Here is a 14,992-nt window from a genome sequence, read left to right as displayed (position 1 = left end):
AAAGGGAGGGGCGACACAGATTGCGCAAAACGGCCAACTGAGACCACCAAGAGCTTTTGCGTGCACATGTATCAACATCTCCCATGCTCTCCTGCTTGGGCAAACTGCGAACCGACCGTCCTTCTCTCCTGACTGCCCCAACCACTCCTCCAAAGCCAGAGAGAAGCGAAAGGTGCCTTCATTATCAAGAAGGCCTTCCATTTAGATTTCCTTTCCCCTCCCCCCCCCCAAGGAAAAAAGTTAAGAAAAGCGAAGAGGGAAAGGAAGGTAAAGAGAAGCTGCAACGTGGCTGTCGGGAGGAAAGAGAAGAGGCAAGGCCGATGTAAGAAGCATATTGAAAGGAAGCAGAGAAACGGGGCGGGAGGCAAAGCTTGTGGAGTGGAAAGAGCGAGCGATTCGGATCCTGAAGCCAGAGGCAGTCCAAGGAGAAATGCAAAAGCAAGCCCTGCAGCCCCCCCCTCGCCCCGCTCCCTCGTAAGAATGGACGTAGCTTACCCGCGCAGGCCCCCCCCCATAATCTTATCTTACATTTTCTGGATGGGTTTCCGCCGCTTGCGGGTGGCATAGGTGACATTGGGGTTCATCTTACAGGCCATGATGCCGCTCCAGCTCCCCTTTGCGCCAGCAGCCCCGGAGGCAGAGATTGGTCTTCCTCCTTCCGAGAGGGAAAGAGTGGGGGGGGGAGGCCCCCACAAGTTAACTCACAGGGGCAGCTTAGGAAGGTCCCTCCGGGTGGCTGCCTCGGCGAAGCCGGTCGCGGCTCGACCCGCAGGTTCCCGGCCCTGCCGCCGCCTCTTCTTCTTCTCCGGGTCGCCCTGCTGCCTCGGGCCGGACTGCCCAGAGAGGCTGCCGAGGGAGGAAGGGCGGGAAGGGAAGGCGGGGAGCGAGGCAGGTGCTTGGCGGCGGCGGCGACACCCACTCTGCCTCGTCTCTTGGGCCACCGGCTCGGAGACAGGTGTGGAGGCGGCGGCATTTAAGGCTGTCACAGCCTCAGGCCGTCAGGCAGGGAGCCCCGGGCTCCCTCAGGCGGCGGCCTGACGCGGCAAGAGGCGCTCCGTGCCTCTCGCCGCATCAGGCCGCCGGGCAGGGAGCCCCCGGCAGCTGCGCTCCGCGCGGCTGCCAGGGGCTCCCTTGTGGCTGGCCTGATGCGTCGGAGGCGCGAAGTGGCAAAGGGAGCAACTGCGAGGCGCGCTGCGCGTGGCTCGCAGTTGCTGGGGCTGGGAATCGGAGGGACCACGCGCCTGCCGATTGGTCCCTCCGATTGTCTGTCCGGAGTAAGGGTCCATTCCGCACCCTTCCTCATCACGGACACATCCCGCCCTAGAACCCCTTAGCCTTTTATTTAGTCCGTGGTGCCCGCGGCGCCCCGGGCGGTTTAAAGATTTTAACAAGTTTGTTAAACATTTATCGGATGATTTGACCATATGATCATGTTGACCTGTTCCCCCCACCCAAAATGGCTAGTGATGGGCCTGGAGGGGGTGGGAAGGGAAGGGGCACCAAGTAGGCATGTACACAGCTATGCTTCCCAACTTTATTCTGCACAATCATACCACTTCTAGGATTTCTCAAAGCCTGAAGAATGTTTCAGGGGCTTCTCAATGGTAAAAAAGTTGAGAAGGATTGGGCTACAGGTTAGCGTCTTCTGCAATTCACAGGGATTCTGTGGCAGATAGAAAGAGGTCTTTTGGTGGACCCACTGATGAGGAAAGGGCTCCCAAAAGGAAGAAAGTCAAAAAATGATTCTCTCAGTTTGTGTACTTGATTTCCAGTTGGCTCTTGACTATTTTCTACCATCAGCTGACACACTTTCAAATGAAAAGTGTTTTAAGGGTTAAACCAGATGAAATGCAGATGGTTTTGACCAGATCATCCCAATGTTTTAAAAGATAAATTGCAGTGCTGAGGGGAGGGAAGAGTGTGGGGTGCAGGAGGTTTAACCCCTCTGCCATCACTCAGTCATGCTGATCAGCATCATTTCTTCTCCTGTGCTCCTATTAACCCTTAAAAGATTTATTCATTATATTTATATACCGCCCTCCCCGAAGGCTCAGGGCAGTTTACAGGAAACAGGAAAAAGATACAGATAACATATTGTAACAACAGGTGATAACAACAATAACATAACAACGATAACAATTAACATAATAACAATAACATGAGAGAATAACGGAACTGCAAAGGAGTCTCAACTCAACTCTTACTGAGACCCAGTGGGTTGTGTAGATTCACAGCAGTCATAGTAGTAGTAGTAGGGGCTTGGGGGCCATTTGGAAGCGATGGCTTGGGTCAACCTCAACCAAATGCCTGGCGGAGGAGCTCCCTTTTTCAGGCCCTGTGGAACCTTTTAGGTGGGAAAAGATGGGAAAAGACAGGCCAAGGGAGAGTTTGTACTAATTGCACAAAGTGAGGTGTCTGAAATCATGGCAGTGATTAAACCCCTTCTCCCTTGTTCCATACCCAATCCAAATTGGGACCCTGAGTATTGATTGTTGCCCTTTATCACAAACCTCCCCTCTGGCTTGACCCTTTGTATGGCTTGTGAAAACCACCTTCCATGTAAGCTCTATTGTTGTATGTTTTGTTTACAATGTGTGAGGCTTTCTTTAAAAAAAAAAACAATGAGGATTTGTTAGACAGGACGTCCTATGCGTTTAAGATAAGAAATGTGCTGTTTTCAACGTTGCACCCTGCTGTGGGCACTGAGATTGCTAACCGTTTGTGGAAAAGGTGTGTCACTCAGAACTAACACTGCAGCCAGGCAGCCTCCTCCGTCCCTCCCTCTCCCTCCTGGGGCACCAGTGCTTTGCCACCAATCCCTGTGTTTCACTTCGCTAATGTTTTACTGCCTCACTTGCAGGAGGTAGTGCCCCTGCAAAGTGTCTCTAAGGAGAGCAGCAGAAGCATCAAAATTTCACTCTGAATGCGGAAGGCAGGAGAACTTTGCCACTAGAATCTGTCTGGAAGAACAACGACAAAGCAGAAACAGACTGTTCAGTTGTCTTGAGTGTTGTTGTTGCAGGGAAAGGAAAAAATCTGCACAGGAAGGACACAAGAAATCCTGGGAGAAAGTTCTGAAATGGAAGAAGAGGGAAATGAGACTTTAGATTTCATCTGTTCTGCAAGTGAACATCCATTCTCCCAGACAATTTTGGAAAGTAAGTTTGCATACTCTTGATTCGGAACAAAACTATGTGGGCAGCAGTTCTTCTTTGGGTGTTTTCCAAATGGAAAGCTTGAGATTTAAAAGAGCCTTTTCTTTCTCATTGCCACAGTAGACTGACCTACTTAATGTCTCTTGCATTGAAAATGTGGGGTCGCTATAAGTCAGCTGTGATTTTAAAAAATGGTATTTGGAGTGACTCGTAGAAGGAATAAAGGCAAACTGAGTCCTGTGTTTGAATGCACAGTCAGTTTTCACTGGAGACAGAGGGCAAGTCACCGTCTTCAAAATGAAAAGGGCTGGCAAAATGGACACAAACAGGCTTCAGGTTATTTCAGGAAGGCTTGTGCAGGGAGACTTTGAGGTGAATTGTTCCCATTGTTCAGGATAGGGAATTTTGGAGCATGGATCCAAACAGGGACTGTCCACAATTCTTCTACAGTTGCACGGTACACTAGCTGCAAGACAAAGTCATGGCTAGAGCATTCTGAGAGTATGTGCTATTCCTGTGTAGGGGATTTCTCAGTATTCGTAGTGTGGACAAGCAAAAACCACAAAGTACAAGGAAGACCAAACAAAAAAGTGAGAGGACCACAAGTACAGAAGTGCTTGGGGAGTGGTTACTCTTTCTTGGGGCCTGGAGTCCCAGCCGAGGCTATAAACCCTTGATCATGAGATCATTTCAGCTGATGAGACACAAGATTGCATGTGTGGGATAGGAGCAAGGGCAGGGCATGCTATAAATCTGTAGTAGACCCAGAGAAATTACACGCTGTATGGTTTTGTATGGATAATTAAGGGTCCATTCATGTGGAGGTGGCATTGGAAAACCAGAGAGTTCTCCCCCCACCTTTTTTAAGTAACAAAAAACAACTGAAGGTAGCTCCAGGCAGTGAGCCCAGCTCTGTGGCTGCGTAGACAACAGTTATAGGTGTCAGTTGAATAATCCTGTGGCATCACTGGTGATGTGTAACTTACACCCCTCCTCCTTTATGTCAAGATAAGTTTTTAACCTTTTCTTTAGTAGAATAGTGGAGGATACGAAAGTATCTACTATGCATGATTATTTGTCCAGACATTCAAACTTTAAAAGCAGACATTGCAAGCAGACATGCTACAAGGGGAGCCAACCCCTTTAGTTGTGATTGTCCGAGGGTCAACTTTATTTAAGGATAAGCATGTGTTGCAGCCCAGGGTATAAAACACAGGCCATACCTGATCACAGTGATGACACTTGATAGGATGTGCAAGAGTCAGGCCTCTACACATTCCTGGTTGCTGGGCAAGGCCACCCTGGCTCTGAGCCTTAGGCTATCAGGCTATATATATACCCGGCTCCTCCTTGTCAGACATTTGTTGCTGCTCAAGGGATGTGTGCCATGTACCCTAGCCTCATGGTCTTCAGATCAGGGATAATGGCACCCCTCAAGGGGTTCCCATCCCTGCTCCATGAAAGCAGCAAAACAGGTTTCTGACCTTGGCCTTTTCACCCTCTTTACTGTTGCTTCATGGTGCTCACCTAAACTTTAACATATACCAGTCAGCCACCTTTACAGAAAGTTAACACAGAGATGTTAGTCAACTACATTATAACTCAGCATGTTTTAGAAAGAAATCTCAGTGTTCATGAAATTCTTCTGGTGGTCTTCTGTTCATCCAATGAGTAAGTTTCACCATTGCAGCATATTCTCCTAATTTCGCAAGCCATGACTCCACATCAGGTAGTCCTTGCTGCTTCCACCTTGAGGCGATTAGAATTCCGACTGCTGTTGTCACAAAGAAGAATAATTCCCTAGCAAACACATGCAGATTTTCAGGAAAGATGCCTAGCAGCCTACATTTCAGATCTGAGGGAAAGAGAAACTTTTAAAAGGTTCTGTTCATATGACCAAGCTTGCCATGATGGAACATACTAGGACAGGTGGTCCTACAGGTATGTGGGTCCTAGGCATGAAGGGCATTTGAGGAGATAACCAGTACTTTGAACTGAGCCCATTAACTGAACTGTAGCCAATGGAGAGACCCTCACAACAGACACCCTGTGAGGTGAGTGAGGCTGAGAGAGCCCTAATATTACTGCTCGGTCAGAACAGCTTTATCAGTGCTGTGACGAGCCCAAGGTCACCCAGCTGGCTGCATGTGAAGGAGGAGTGGGGAATCAAACCCAATTTGCCGGATTAGAAGTCAGTGTTCCTAACTACTACACCAAGCTGGCCACATTATTATTCTCTTGTGACTTTTTTTTACAATAGGGAATGAATAAATGCCTGTTTTAATAACCTGGGGAATAATCCCTGGGTCAGTGATTAATTTATATCGTTTAAGGCTTCACTGATATGGTCTTTACATGCTTTAAACAGCCAAGAAGGCCTCCGATCCAATGTATGACTGGTGCTCTTCACAGATCCTAAAATCTTGTTGACATACATTCTGGTTAATAGTTCAAAACGTTGCTCAAATAGATCAGATGATATACTTGATGGCTTTTTGAAGCATCACTGTTATATTGCAACCTGTATCCAAATCAGAACATATTTGAAAGATTTTGTCAGCAAGAAACTTTGCAAAGTCATGACGACTAATCATTAGGTCCTGTCAATGCAAAAGGTCATATTTTGGGGTCAGCAGGTGTTGAACTACTTTGAGCAACTGAACTGGGCATGAATAAGTGGGTTCAATTATAGCAGCAAAACAGAATTTATTTGCCGTTTTCACTGCTGCCTCATAGACCTTCAAATCAGCTCTAGAGCAGGCTCTATGATTCAGTTTCCGTTTCCTACTGTTGTTGTTCTAGGTATCTTCCAGCGTTCTTCAAGCCACTCAGCTTAGCAGTAAACCAAGGTGCTGGGAGTGGGGAGTGGACAATGAGGGGTAACTGTGTCAATAGTTTCCAGGAGCTTTTCATTCCACCACAGCCTCAGAAGCTAGGAAAAGTATAGTAAGAAGTTAGGTCAATAAATAAATAACAACAACAACAAAGACAAAGACAAAGACAAAGAAAAAGATAGATGTAGATCTGAGTCCAGTAGTACCTTAGAGACCAACAAGATTTTGGGATATAAGCTCCCTTCATCAGACTCTCAAAAACTTATACCCCCGAAGTCTTGTTAAATTCTGTTCTACTGGATTTGACTCACTGACCGATTATGCACAGGGTGGGTAGTCTGGGATGGCAGCAGCAGGGCAGTGGGGCTAATCTCCAATTATGGATGAGATGCTGCCGCCATCCTGGCCCTGGCCCAGCACAGTGCACCAGATGGCCCATGGTAAGCGAACGTGGAAACTCCCGCATTTTATTTGTTGCTGCAGGCACCATCCACGGCCCTGCCAGGCCATCCCTGTGTATAATGGACACCAAATGCCCCTGTCAGCTTCATGAAGCTGTGGAACTGGATGGGGCATTCTCTCACCCCCATGCTGGCAGGAAATTGCTTGAGCTTGCTTGTGGGGAAACATATCCTTCTTGTAGGCTTCCATCAATTAGTCCCCTGTGGGCCCTTCTCAAGCCTTATAATAATGTGATTAAATGAACACGGAGTTTCCATGCATGCGTGTCTATGGAATAAGTATTCTCTCACTTCCAAGCCCTAGCTAATCTATCTTATCTAGATGTCTGGTACCTCTGAATGGATGAATAGTCAGATGATTGAATGAACAGTCTGAAAGGTTTAGCAGCAGTATGAGACAACAGAAAAGATGTTTATTACTAATGAACTCTATACACAGGTTAATTACACTTTTGTGTATGTATGTGTGTGAAGAAATTTTATTTATTTATTTATTCTTTGATTTATATACCGCTGCACTCAAAGACTCACAGTGGTTCACAATAAAATAGTAAAAACACAGAATCTTTAAAATCCCCAAAACATTAAAAGATGGCTAATCAATGGCTATTTGGAAGTTGAAATGAGCAAAACCTTCACTTTCCATTTTTTAAAGTTTTGCAGTGAACAGGAAAGAAGGAGAAAGTCAGTCAATGGATTTCCAGGCTTACCTCAGCTACCTCTTAAGAAATGCTGATAGGTCTAATTAGAGACAATAGGGGGGTTCATTTCCCTCCTCCAATCAGATAACAGAGATTTCAAGGAATTAGATACCAGAGAGACTTCAGGAAGGAATTCCAGGAAGATTCTCCAGGATAAGCTTCTCTAACCTGGCCTTACCTGGTTAGTGCATGAGATAGATGAGACAAAACTCAGGGGAACAAGGAACAAGGGCTCTTGTGTGCTAACTCCATTAGAGCAGACAGAACTCTTAGCTGAGGTCTGGAAGAGACAGCTATTAATTATGGGCTGGTCTGAAGAGCTGGAAAAAACTTTAAAGCAATGGAAACTCTGTAGAGATCTATAACGTTCTAAGTTAAAGACACTGCCCTATAGAGAGAGAGGGCAGAGGAATTGTATTTTAACCATTTTTCCTTGCTCAATCTGGTGCTGTGTTAAAAGTATACTTGTGAACATTTTCTCTTTAATAAATATTTGGTTTTGGGGGGAGGGGGACTCTAGGCCAGGGTATTAATAATATATTTTGCCTCTCCCTGCAAGTGTGGCAAATGACCATCTGCTGTTCTCTTCATCAGTCACCATTCATGGGGGTAGTTTCAAAGATATGCCATGCTGGTTGCAGTAGAACAGCTAGATTCAAGTTCAGTATCACCTTTGAGACTAACAATATTTTCAGGGTATAAGCTTTTGCAAGCCATTGCTCCCTTTGTCAGTTATCCAATCAAGCTTTAATTCTTAAAAGCTCATAAATGGAGATGCTTCTTTTCCTAAGGTAACATCTGAATTTTGTTGTCTGGTTTTCATATGATGGCCTCTCTGTAAAACTTGTTTGTGTGTTCTTCATCCCCATTCCACATTCATCAATGATGCCACCTTCCCAGCTTTCAAATCCTGGGTTTATGATGGCAAAACAATTGTGATAACACATGTCAGAAAGAAAATCAGAAGAATCAATTTAATTTTCTTGGATCAAAACTCTGAAACTGAACATATCTTGAGGTTCTGATTAAAAGGCACCATTAAACTCACATCCATGATGTCATCGTGTCAGTGAATTTAAGCCCTTGAGAGAACTAGTATTCTAATTCATTTTTAACTAGAGTGGCTGATTTCACATAAAACACGTCCTACTCACATTTAGATTTCATGTGAAGTTATGAAAAGAATTTTATGACACTCTTCAGAGTTCTTGAAGTGTAGTATTATTTATTTATTATATTTATATATCACCTTCCTCAAAGGCTCAGGGTGGTTAACATCAAACAGGAACAATACAAATAACTCAGTTTATAATAATACAATAATGACAATAACAACATTATGAACAACAGAACAAAAGAACATTGGGGATAACATAAGTCAACTTTTACTGATTGCCTAGTGGGGTGGGTGAGTCTGCAGTGATGGTTGTAGGAGGGAGAACCAGGAAATCTTCAGTTTCAGGGAAATCTTTCACAGCGGTGGTCCCCAACCACCGGGCTGAGGCCTGGTGCCGGGCCGTGAAGGCCCCGGCACTGGGCTACGGCTCCCTCTCCCCACCTTTCCATCAGATGGCTATCAAACCTCTGTTTAAAAATTTCCAAAGATGGAGAACCCACCACCTCTCAAGGAAGCCTGTTCCACTAAGAAACCGCTCTATCAGGAACTTCTGACATAAAGAGAAATTGAGTAGATTTAGAAGGTAAAGTGAAAATTGGTGGAATGAACATTAACAATTTGAGATATGCAGATGGCACCACATTAACAGCAGAAAATAGTGAAAACGAAACAACTCATGACGAAGATTAAAGCAGAACATTACAAAGTAGAATTACAGCTGCTTTGTAATGACTATTGAGGAATTACAGAAGTTTAAGGTTGATGATGAATAAACTGAAATTGTTAAAGAATTTATATTCCTTGGCTCCATCACCAACCAAATGGGAGACTATAACCCAGAAATCAGAAGGAAATTGAGACTGGGAAGGGCAGCCATCAGGAAGCTAGACAATATGCTTAAAAGTAAGGATGTTAATTCACACCATAGTATTCTACATTATTATGTATGGGTGTGAAAGCTGATCAATAAAGAAAGCTGACAAGAAGTAGGTTAATTTGAAATGTGGTATTGGGGGAGAGTTTACTGATCCCGGGTTCTAGATCAGATTCTGAACTCTCCCTAGAACCTAAAACAACTAAAATGAAGCTATCATACTTTGATCACATTATGAAAAGACAAGGGTCACTGGAAAATACAATAATAGTAGTAAAAGTTTAAGGCAGCAAGTAAAGAGGAAGTTGCCACATGAGATGAAACTTATATGAAGTTTTGTGTACTTTCTCCTTCTGTAGTGACTCTGCCTAAAATCCTTTTGTAACTTAAGAAAATAAGAGCCCTACAGGGGTCTGTAGGGTTGGCCTGTTTGTTTCCAACAGTGGCCTGTGAAAGCATTAGTATAAAAACAGTAGGATTCCCCTGTCATCTTCCCAACATGGAGGCTTGTTGGCAATGGCCACAATCCTGTGTACACTTACCTGAAAGTAAATCTATGGATCACAATAGAATTTTAGACTTGCCCAGGATTGCTGTGTTTGTGCAGTGGGACATCTTACTGTTGCAGCTGTGGAATCCAGTTTATGCTCTGCATTTCCTGACCTTTACCAAAGAATCTTAACAGATAGATTCAATAAAGTGGCAAGCTGATTGTGAATAAAGTCAAAATGCCAGGCTGTTGATCTGTTGAACCAATGTTTTGAGATGAAGAAATAGTTTGTTGGCTGTTTAAATTGTCATCAAACATATGAAAACCCGTTGATTAATTTAGGCTCGTACTTGACCTTTCTGCCACAAGCCTCCAGGCCTTGGGACCTATTTGCAGTATCTTGCACATGTGATACAATAATGAAGGAGAAGAGGACCTCTGAGCACAGCGCATTTTCCTCTCTGCTGAATAAACCAGCCTACTCATCACTAGGATTATATTATAAGACATCATATTATGTTTGTGCTTCTTGGACAGGATTTGTAATATTTTCTGTTTTATAGTATGAATTGAGATCATATAATGAAAGGCTACAGTTATACATTATCTGAATTCAGCAGCACTGTGTGCATAGCCAGTGGGACTATTGAGAGCTTTATATTAAATATATGTGTACATGAATTATTGCATAAGTGTAGAGTTTGTTGCAATGTCTATCCATTGTGGCTGGGGCTGTGTGCATATTATCATATATTCTATTCTCCCCCATGGAGAGAAGTCCTGGAACAGCACTACAGTTTTGAGAGGGGAGGTATTGAGAAAGAGTAAAAAATGGGAAGGGGGGACAGGATTTTTTCCAGGGGTGTTCTGGATTTTGAGGGAGAATTCCTTGGGGCCAGACCTGGGGGATTGCCAGCTCCAGGTTGAGAAACCTCTGGAGATTTTGGAATAGGTTCTGGGGAGGGAAGGCATTAACAAGATGTAAACAAGATATAATGCAACATATTCAACCCGCGAAAGCAGCCATTTCTCTGAGTGACTTGATACACTTGGCTTGTGCAACTCAACTAGGCCTGGTTGTTAATTACTCTTTTTTATTACAGATTTTTATTATTATATTAATATATAACAAAATGTTAATATACAGAAACTACATTAGTTGGATTATATAAACTGTACTCTACAAACGTTCTAGTTATAGAACCCCATTCTATCCCCGTGTCCCTTATTTTCTTAAATAGTTCAAATAAGGACCCGATTGTTCTTGAAAGACATTTTCAGTTTTTCCGTTAACCATCAATGTCAGTTTGGCCATCTTGGCCAAACCCGCCAGTTTGGTCAGCCTCTATTGAAGGTAAATCTTGTAACTTCCATTTTCTGGACTCAGATCTACATCTATCTTTTTCTTTTCTTGTTATCTACTCTTCAACAGCAGCCACTCTATAAAAGCTAGTGTGGTGTACAAGCTCCAGAGTAGCGTCTAGGAGTGCTTAGGACCAGTCACATACTTTCGGCCTAACCTACTTAACTGGGTGGTTGTGAGGATAAAAAGAAGAGGAGAATAATGCAAGCTGCTTTGGTCCCCACTGTGGAAAAAGGTTGGGGTACAAAGGAAGCACCCAACCCTAGTAGAGAATGAGGCAGGGAAAGGGGAGAGGATATGGGGATTTCTAGGGAAGGGAAAGAGTAGTGTAGAGAGAGGGAAAGTAAGGTGCTCCACCTACCAGATCCTTGTGGTTTCCCTACCAAGCGTCTGGCAGTGTCTGGTACCACACAACTGGGCCATAGGTAAAGGTAAAGGAGCACCGAGTCATGTCTGACCCTTGGGGTGACGCCCTCTAGCGTTTTCTTGGCAGACTCAATACGGGGTGGTTTGCCAGTGCCTTCCCCAGTCATTACCGTTTACCCCCCAGCAAGCTGGGTCCTCATTTTACCGACCTCGGAAGGATGGAAGGCTGAGTCAACCTTGAGCCGGCTGCTGGGATTGAACTCCCAGCCTCATGGGCAAAGCTGTCAGACAGCTGCCTTACCACTCTGCGCCACAAGAGGCTCCTGCTCACAACTGGGCCATAGTTTTTCTAAATAGAGGTGTGTGGGGGAGCTGAAGATAGAGGGGCAGATAGATATATGTTGTCAATTGGGTGGGAGGGAGAAAAGAAAGCAGGAAAAGGGGAGAGGATATGGAAAGAGAAAGTGGAAATAGTGAGGGACTGGGAAATAAGATATCTCCTGCAAGTTCTTGCAGGTTTCCCCTTGTATCTCCTGTTTGCTCCTATAGACTGAATGTCAAACCCCTTCCCCCTTGACTATTAGCCAAAAATCTGCCTAATAAAAGATGGTTGGCCAGAAGCCATAACAATGTGGTAAACAAAATTCTATGGTCCTGAACCATGAAATAATTTAATGCTCAGTTATTCATTTTGTGGAGAGAAGGTAATGATACTTTTTTCACTTTTGCTGGATTAAATTCATCCTTTAAAATATGCTACCACTGTTTACATTTGCCACATCTTTTTATCCTCCCAGGCCTTGATGTAACAGGAATATTTCTCTTTGCCATCATGACTTTAATGACACTGATGGCCAACCTGGTATTTGTGGAAGAGGTCTTTTATATCTATCGGAAAATCCCTCCCTCCAAAAGGTCAATTTTTATTTGGATAAATGCAGCAGCTCCGGTAAGCTTAAGAAATAAAGTTAAATTTGGCATAGAAAAAGTTTCTTTTATCTTCTAGACAGGGGATTTCAAGGATACCACAGTCCAGAGTAAAGACATCCTGAGAATGGGTTGTCTCTGTCATGTGGCTTTAATGGTTGCTTTCTAATTAAGGATGTTTCTTGTTTCCTAATGTGGACGATGTTACAAGATTCATAATTGTTTAGGGCAGATCCAGCACATCCATATCTGAATATCAATGGTTATATTTCAGTAATCTAGGGCAGAGTCTGCACTTACTTTTTTATTCCATTGTCAATCCTGTTGAATTCAGATCGCTTTGAATTCGGGTCTTCCTCTTCCCCCCCTCCCCATTGAAACAGGAAAGTCTTCTGCACGTGGTTAGGGAGGCTCAGAAGAGGGGAGGGGGAGGCAAATGGAGACTCTTTCTTTCTTTTCTTGAAGGGGGGGGGGAACGAAGAAGGCACAAAAAAAACCCCAAGGCCGACAGAAGTTGAGAGAAATTAGGGGCTTCTCCTTTGATGCAGGCTTGTCATATGACCACCTGTAGCCAATCACGGGTCCTCTACCACGGAGGAGAGCCCAGATTCAAAACAATGTGATTTTCTGTTCAGGATTAGCATCAGTCTGAGATATCCCACAATAAAGGTAGTGTCACTCCAGATCAATCCTTCTTGCTGCAGAAGGAAAATTTAAATTGCCCAAAATCCAAACGGAAATTGCATTCTGTGTAGATGGCAGGGACTGAATCGATCTGGGGTTGGAATAAAAGCTCCGTGCAGTTTACACCTAGGTTGGTTTGCTGGAACATTTCTTCTTCAGGAATAACTCCCTAGCCTGATTAATTCTTACTGAACATAAGGATTGATATCCAGAGCACTAAATCAGCATAAAGTATGACTTTACTACTATTCATATACACAGATACTTGAATTGAAATGTGGGATGAGTCAGTTAGAAAACCGAAGCCTCTGAGCCCATGCAAAGGGCCTTTCATAAACAACAAATAGCATCCTACGGTATGGTACAGGACAGGAAGGCTTTTAGGATCATTGTTCATGGGGTCGCGATGAGTCGGTCATGACTTTCCAACTAACAACATTCTTATATAAAAGTATTTTTAATGGATTGGGCCGTGACAGAGCTGAGTCAGAGACCTGTGAAAATGCATTGGGATATGTTTCCACACTCTAGTTTTGGGAAGGTACATTTCGATACATCTTAAATTATTATCAGGCATCTCTAAAAATGATGAAAGTCAAGAAAAAAATTACTCCATTCAGTACAGGCTGGATTTTACCCACTATTTTTTTTTCATTTCAGAAATGATTTTTATCCCTAATCCTTGCCAATCTTGCTGTATCTCTCTCTCTCTTTAGGTAATAGCCACTACATCGTGCATTGGAATGTGGATTCCTCGCTCAACAATGTTTACAGATTTTACTGCTGCAGTGTATGTGTTCCTTCACATTGGCACTTCTGAGCCTTTAACAATCACTAGCATTAAGCAAACATAGTTATTTGGTATATATGTAAGAATTGCTTTTTGCTCCATAGAAATAAAATACCTTATTTTGTTATGTAAGGAGAATATAGTTAACTCAGTTTCTGATGCTAGTGTGTAGAGACAGCCAGCTAGATAAAAGAACTGAGTGGGATTTTTAAAATTATTATTATTGTTTAGTTTGTACATGAAAGGCATGCAAGGTCTTTGACTGACAGTTAAGTTGAAGCAGTATTGCCTCAATTACCTCTCAAGGATGTCATACAAAAAGCATACGTCTGTCCTGTGATATTTCACTGGTTATTTTTAACACTATATGGCACCAATCTGATTTTTATCTAAATGGTGGCAAGGAATAAAATCTAGTAGGAGAGCTTTATGGAGGAGGCCGTTAACTGTTCCGTTTATAAGAGAAAATTAAGAACCCCTTTGGCATCTTGAGAGACAATTAAATAATAGCTATGTCCAAGGAAGAATAGGAAATCAGACTGTCAGGGGTTATGGCTATCTCATCTAAAATCAAGGAGGATCTCTTGAATGAAGTAGACACATTGCAGTTCTAGTGAAGATGCTATGCTATAGACATGCAATGGCTTTTCCAGCCAAAGATCTTCTTGAACACTGCACTGACTGCTGTACTTTCTACCACCTATGGTGTATTGCTACATATTACCAAGGTGAGCTCTCAGGGTAGCTTTATATGTTACATTTTTCCATTACAGAAACCAAGGATTATATCTTCATGCCTGAAAGGTGCCATAGGCATACAGCCCCATCGGCTGACCATGACGTGTCACCATATGAGGTTTTTGTTTCTCCCCTAGGTTCTTTGCCATCGTTATCCACAAGTTCCTCCTCATGATGATTAAAGAGTGTGGTGGTCAAAATCTATTCCTCAGACGCTTTGAAAATGACCAATTCAAGATAAGCACTGGGCCCTGCTGCTGCTATTGTCTTTGTCTCCCTTATATACGCATCAGTCGGTAAATTTCCCTTTAAAACCTGCTCATTCAGAATGTTAGAAATCAGTGTTTTCCTAATAACATACAATCACAACTCCTCCTTTCAACTAAAAAACAAAATCCTGTTGTATCATTAATGTTACATTGAGTCGGAGATCACGCTGTAACATCTGTTAGCTTCCTGAACCATTTATTGCTCATCTTGAAACCTTTGTTG

The 14,992-nt window shown here is 43.4% G+C and overlaps 1 protein-coding gene across 2 annotated transcripts in view; it reads left to right on the top strand.

Annotated features, from left to right (window-relative positions):
- The first annotated feature begins 3,025 nt into the window (after positions 1–3,025).
- Positions 3,026–14,992, top strand: part of LOC143840056 (organic solute transporter subunit alpha-like) — a 34,172-nt gene continuing 22,205 nt past the window's right edge. The window contains exons 1-4 of one of the 2 annotated variants that reach the window (XM_077343012.1): positions 3,026–3,158; positions 12,159–12,310; positions 13,689–13,762; positions 14,638–14,796. In XM_077343012.1, coding sequence (XP_077199127.1) covers positions 3,080–3,158; positions 12,159–12,310; positions 13,689–13,762; positions 14,638–14,796 — 464 coding nt within the window. In that variant the 5' untranslated portion in view covers positions 3,026–3,079. Of the gene's footprint in view, positions 3,159–4,960; positions 5,097–12,158; positions 12,311–13,688; positions 13,763–14,637; positions 14,797–14,992 lie in introns of those variants that run through there. The other variant, XM_077343013.1, reaches the window with a different exon arrangement.

The sequence above is a fragment of the Paroedura picta genome, chromosome 6 (assembly GCF_049243985.1).
Source record: "Paroedura picta isolate Pp20150507F chromosome 6, Ppicta_v3.0, whole genome shotgun sequence".
Lineage (NCBI taxonomy): Eukaryota > Metazoa > Chordata > Lepidosauria > Squamata > Gekkonidae > Paroedura > Paroedura picta.
Note: the sequence above shows the minus strand (reverse complement) of the source record. Positions and strands in the feature narration are given on the sequence as shown.